This window comes from Cynoglossus semilaevis, chromosome 9 (genome assembly GCF_000523025.1).
Source record: "Cynoglossus semilaevis isolate Cse_v1.0 chromosome 9, Cse_v1.0, whole genome shotgun sequence".
NCBI lineage: Eukaryota > Metazoa > Chordata > Actinopteri > Pleuronectiformes > Cynoglossidae > Cynoglossus > Cynoglossus semilaevis.
In genome coordinates this window covers 4625215-4631194 of record NC_024315.1, presented here as the reverse complement: position 1 = coordinate 4631194, position 5980 = coordinate 4625215, and the positions used below count along the sequence as shown (strand labels likewise).

The 5980-nt window shown below is 44.1% G+C and overlaps 1 protein-coding gene and 1 long non-coding RNA gene across 3 annotated transcripts; both read right to left on the bottom strand.

Annotated features, from left to right (window-relative positions):
* Position 1: 1 nt before the first annotated feature.
* On the bottom strand, positions 2-1829 carry LOC107989003 (unconventional myosin-XV-like; the record flags this gene model as incomplete). Its single annotated transcript, XM_017034942.2, has 1 exon — positions 2-1829. A coding segment is annotated over exon 1 (1419 nt), but the record flags the coding sequence as incomplete, so codon positions are not given.
* Positions 1830-1845: 16 nt separating this feature from the next.
* On the bottom strand, positions 1846-5811 carry LOC103383487 (uncharacterized). Of its 2 annotated transcripts, XR_001760516.2 has the most exons (5): positions 4808-5811; positions 4485-4724; positions 2686-2761; positions 2135-2274; positions 1846-2049 (listed from the first exon to the last, which is right to left on the bottom strand). It is a non-coding gene; the product is annotated as an uncharacterized LOC103383487 (long non-coding RNA). The 2 variants fall into 2 exon arrangements; XR_522018.3 differs by having other exon boundaries at positions 1852-2049; positions 4485-5811.
* Between the last annotated feature and the right edge of the window lie 169 nt (positions 5812-5980).

Below are 5980 nucleotides of genomic sequence, written 5' to 3'. Positions count from 1 at the left end.
GTGGTGACATCATCATTTGTTGTGGTGGTGGCATCATGTCAGCTGGGAAACCTGGTGCAAGAGGAAACTGATCTTCATACTGGATTTCTGACATGTTTTCAAATTCTGGATCTGGTGGTAAAGTCGGGGCAGGAGGGAGAGGCACATCTAGGCGTTCTTTACCAAAGAGACGAACTTGAGGTCGTGGAACTCGGAACGCGATATCTCCTCCTTGAACTCCAGTGTCCATCCCAAATTGATTGATAGGATCTGCATACTGGTCCCCGTATAGACCCTGTACCTGTTCCATCCCCTGTCCTCCAAAGTTCTGCACGCCCCCTGCTGGAAACCCAGCTGCTTGCGGTGCACTGTAGGCTGGGTGTGACATCCCAGCATCAGCATAGCTGAGTTGATAGTCTGGTGGAAAACCTGCCTGCATTCCCATGTTGGTCATGTAAGGGTTCTCAACAAATCCTGTCTGTCCGTCAAAGTAGCCTCCTTGGGCATCACTGAAGTAAACTCCTTGGCCGTTTTCGTCGTAAAAAGCTTGGTTCTGAGGGTCGAAGAATCCGTCAGCTGCTCCTCCGTACATGTGGTCTTCACCCATTAGTGTATAATAGTCCAGACCCTCATCCCCGTACATGGCCATTGGCTGTTCCTGGTATCCGTAGGGGTCGGCATAGGGGTTATAGTAGTCCTCCATACCTTCATTATAAAGGCCGTCTTCATAATACTGTAGATTTGGGTCATACAGTTCATCTTCCTCATAATATCCCAGGTCTTGATAGTCTTGAACCTCCCCTGTATCATAGTCATAGTAATCAAACTGACCCTGACCATCGTAAGGCAGAGCGCCCTCTTCCCCGTAGCCGCCATAATCATCGTAATAGTCTTCGTAACCTTTCGCGTGCATGGAATTATTTCCATAGCCGTAAACGTCTTCTCCGTGCTCGTAGCCATCGTTATAGTAACCATGGTGATGATGCCTGGAGCTGGACTGGCGGCCCCCCCAACCTTTGTGTTTTTGCGTTTTAGTTGACAAAAAACGTTTGGTTAGCCAATTTGTTGCGGCGGCCACTTTGCCCAGCAACAAACCGCTGTTCTTGAAATCCTCACCCGACCCAGCACCGCCCTTTCTCCTGAATAAGCCTTTAAAAAACCCCTTCTTTTCATTTCCTCCCAGACGTAAGAGCATGTAGGTGGGCTTGTTCCCATCATTTGCTTTATCTTTGGCCTCTTTTTCGTTTTTCTTCTTTTTGCTGGCCTTAAACCTCATCATGAACCGAGACGTGTTCTTTAACATTGACTTTCGCCTTTTCTTTTTAGCACTTTTTAATTTTCTCTTTCCCAAGCCCAGAAACAAGCGAGATGTACTTTTGAGCTTCTTTCTACTGGTTCTGCGCCTCTTGAAGCCAGAAAACTTCATGAACATCGTGGACATGTTCTTCAGACCCTTCTTTGGTATTTCTTTCACTGGAAGCTTTGGCGCTTCCTCTTTCTTTTTGTGTTTCTTCTTCTTGGCGTCAGCATCAGATTTGCCTCCTTTGTCTTTAGTCTTCTTCTTGGATTTGCTGTACTCCTCTTCATCGTCCTCATCCTCCTCATCCTCATCTTCCTCTGAGTCTTCATCACGTCTTGACTTCCCTCCTTTTTTTCCTTTAGCACCTTTGCCCTTCCCTCTCCTGTCATCTTCGGAGTCTTCCTCATAGTCCTCTTCATCACTAAAGTCTTCTTCCTCTTCCTCACTCAGGAGCTCATCCTCTTCCTCTGACTCTACCTTCTTGCCCTTCCCTTTGTCTTTGCCTTTTTTTCCATCATCCTTCTTCTTTGGATCTTCTTTTCCCTTCTTCCCTTTGTCATCTTTCCCTCCTTTCTTCTCATCTTTTCCTCCTTTCTTCTCATCTTTTCCTCCTTTCTTGTCATCCTTGCCTCCTTTTTTGTCATCTTTGCCTTTTTTCTCCTCCTCCTTTTTTTTCTCTGGCTCAGGTTTTGCCCCCTTCTTTGTGTCCTTTTTGGTGTCTTTTTTACTAGGCATTTTGACAAACTCCTAAAACCATCTGTGCTGTAAACCTTTGAACACAAAACGGGACAAATATGAAAAGTTACCATCGTGTTGGGGACACAGCTCTGAGTTCAACATAATCAGAGCTCTAACCTTTAACAGACTGGACTTGTCTTAGATTTCCCTGGTGTATTCTGTGCTGCAGGTGTAATCAGACTTGGTATCAGAGCGACAACAGGTCCATCGAGCCAGAGCTGTTCTATACAGTCTGAATCTGGACCCCATGGAGACTCCTGTCCAAACATAGAGAACTGCATTAGAATTGTCTCTGAAATGATAAAAGAAGGTTTGGTAGTTGTGACCCCACAGAGCACTTTTAAACTGGGTAAATATTACCTACATTACTTTTACTAATCCCTGAGCACTGATCGTTATGTTTTTAATCAAAGAAGGATTGTCTGCAAACACTGGTGTAAGGTACACAAGGAAAATCAATCCTTTGAAAGAATCGGAGAATCAACTCACGGTTGAATAGAATTCAGTTGATACAAACGTCTACAAAAAAATTGAGTTCACGTCACAAGAACTCGTTCACGTAGACCAAACGCTGCTGTCGGAGTTCTGTCTCCTGTCCTTCAGAAGTCCTGCCTCTCTCCTGCAGACGTGTAGTTACACAGAAACACTCAGCTCATCAAAACAGTTACCTGCACATTTAGTGACAAGTGAAAAACCACGGCCACGTTTCCAGGATGTCTGTGCTCTTCAGGGGAGATCTCTGTTCTGTGAAGTTAGAAACAAAGTCCAGGGTGAAGTTGGCAGATGACCTTCTGTGTCTGCAGCACTCGTCCTCCTCTCTTGGTGCACGTGTGTGTGTGTGTGTTACTGTCCCCTGTGTCCTGGTGTGTGAGCATGTGCATGTGTGTGTCTACAGCTGTATGTGTCGGCATGAACTGGAGGAGTTTCTTGTGGTGGTCATAGAAGGAGTCTTAATTTGTCAACCGGCTCTACAGGTGAAACTGGAGAGCCTGGGGCAACTAAGGGGGCGGGGCATTAATAATACAATAGGTCCAGCGAGGGAACGAGAGAGAGAGAGAGAGAGAGAGTTAAGAAGCAGGAAGAGAGCGAGAGGAAAGAAGGTAGAAAAGTCAGAAAGACAATAAAAAAGTCATAATACTTACGTTGCATCATCACCTGGTTATTACAGTTGATCTTATCACCTTAAATGTTTCACCTTAAAAGGTTATTTATTCATTTCATCCAAGTAAAAAACAAAAATCACTGTGTATCAGCGTTATGTCTAAAAATAAACACAGCTGCGATGGAAATAGATCAGTGTGTTCAGAGCAGAGGTAAGAGCAGGGGAGGCAGCAGAAACAGAGAGAGTTTTGATGTGTGTGAGTGTCTCACACACACACACTCACACACACACACACACTGTGTGGGATCAGTAACAGGGCTTTGATTATAAGTGCCATCAACCAAATTATTTCTCTTCCTCAGGGAAGGGGTCGGATTGCCGGATCTGTTCTGTCACAGAGTGAAGGTGTTGAGTTGCCAGATCTTGATCTTTTGGTTTTGGTGTGTGTCGCTCTCGCTCTCTCTCTCTCTGTGTGTGTGTGTGTATTAACCAGCACTCTCTCTGGTGTGTATGCAGAGTCATGCAGAGTCATGTGTGTGTGTGTGGTTGCACATATACGTTACATGGAGGGTGTTTTTCTGATGAGCACATGCTGTGTGTGTGTGTGTCAGTGTGTCAGTGTGTGTGTGTGTGTGTGTGTGTGTGTGGTCCCCTCCAGCAGAATGAAACAGTTCTGATAAACATGGAGTGAAATAAAGCAGAGACTTCATCTTCCTTCAGTGATCGTTGGTGACAGTCCTTCATGGTTTAACACAGTCTGTAGTCAGATATATGTGTGTGTGTGTGTGTGTGTGTGTGTGTGTGTCCCACAGAGATAAACAGACAGATGCAGACACCCACACACACACACACATGAAATCTGCTGCTATCTAGTGGCGCAGTGTTCCATCTGCACCACTCTGTCGTAGTCGTTGACCAGGGTCAGTAAATGCTGCCCTGTAACCACCCCCCCCACCCCCCACTACTGATCTGCATGATTCAACAGTCCTAACAACAGGTGGCGCTGTGGTGCTGCAGGTAAACAAACTGGGGGGTAACGACTTAGCAGGAACAACAGACTACACTATCGCCCCCCAGGGAAAAGAACAGTAACTACATGCTGATATAATTCAATAACTTTTTAAAATGTATTTTTAATTGTAGTTTTCTTCAAATATTTATTATTTTGGTTGATTTATAATGATTTGCATCTTAATTATTCAATCCAGTCCAGTCCGTTTTATTGAATGAAGGGAATGTGAGATGTGATGTTTGATGTTTTACTGCTTGAATGACTGTTTTACCATGAAGAGGCTGTAATGAGTGGATTTAAAGTGTAAAACAACAACAATATCAAACAGAATCTTCACAGGATCCGTCACTTACCAAACACGTCCAAACACGTCACTGCTGGTTCTGTCGTTTCTACTGCTCCAGGACACAGTCACGTCCAAATCATTGTGGTGGAAACTCCTCTCAGGAACGACTCAGTATTTTGTTAAAAAGCTTTATAGTTGTGTTTGTTGAAGGGAGATGTCAAGTTTGGAGTTTCCTCCCGGTGAACCAACCTGTGAAGCTCCACAGGTCACTACGGCTCCAGTCAAACCTCTCCATCACCTCCGGGGACTGGAGTTAAAATACACCGAAAAGAAGCGAAAGTTGAAAAAAACAACAAAACCGTCTTGACGTGTTTTCATACTGACTACCACCTTCAGTGCTGTCCGTCGCGGCTGCTCCTCTGGGGGCTCTGGGAGCAGCAGGGGTCGGTGTCGGGAGGCAGAAAAGACGGCGGGAACGGGAGGATGAATATTTAACGAACGCCATTATTCAGAGCGCGGCCCGGGCTTTAGTTCCACACAGTCCGGTGAGAAGTGACGAGCACCGCGGGTGAGCGGCGTCCGCCACGTCCTGTACTCATAAAAACACGACAAAGATGTAGTAAAGAGTCAAGACACTGACCTACTAAAAAAAAAAAATTAAAAATGTTGTCACTTTCCACTAGTCATTTCCCGCTCTTTGGCTGCTCGTTGTCCATAATGAGCTGATGTTGACGATATAACTTCTGTCGTTAACAATGTTAACGACAGAAGTTATAAATGGACCCCATAGGTAGCTGTGAAACTCCTGAAGAAATTATTTTTTTACCCGAATCACTACTGAACGTTTTATGACGTCATTGTTGAAGGTATACAGTGTTAAACCCCTCAGTATATCTGACAGTCTTACAGTCACCTTGTTGTTGTGATGTCCGTCCCACTTACAGGTGCAATCCTTATATTAAATATCCAGTTGCTAGTTGAAAGTGTTACTTGATACTATTGTAGACTGAGTCACAAAATTAGATATGCACAAAAATGCATATTTTAATATTTAACTCACTATCGAACAGGGCGTTATTTTGTGTTTACAGCGCCCCCTGGAAGAAAGTCAAACAGGATATTTTTTAGGAACACTGACCATTTTTTTTATGTTGCTAAAATAGGTTTGTGAATTTTTAGACACACAGTGTTACCAAAAATAAAATCTCTGTGATTCTTGTGACGTGAAACGACTTCTTTCCTTTTCTTTTCATTTCCTTTCTTTTTTTAACTTCAGATCCTGCATTAATGTAGTTGTCTATTTATGACGGTCCATACACAGGTCCATACACAGATAGGTCACGTGATTATATTTAGTTTTTGAGAAAGTTGACTATTTGTTAGATAAAATAAGACAGTCCCGAAGCTCAGCTCCTGTCGAGACAAACAACAAATGCATCAACTTAACTCTTAGTTCAGCTCCTCTCTCCTCTCTCCTCTCTCCTCTCTCTTCTCTCCGTCCTTCACCTGTGTCCAGCACCAAACAGATCAGGTCGTGTCCTGGAGACTTCAGTTTAACATGTC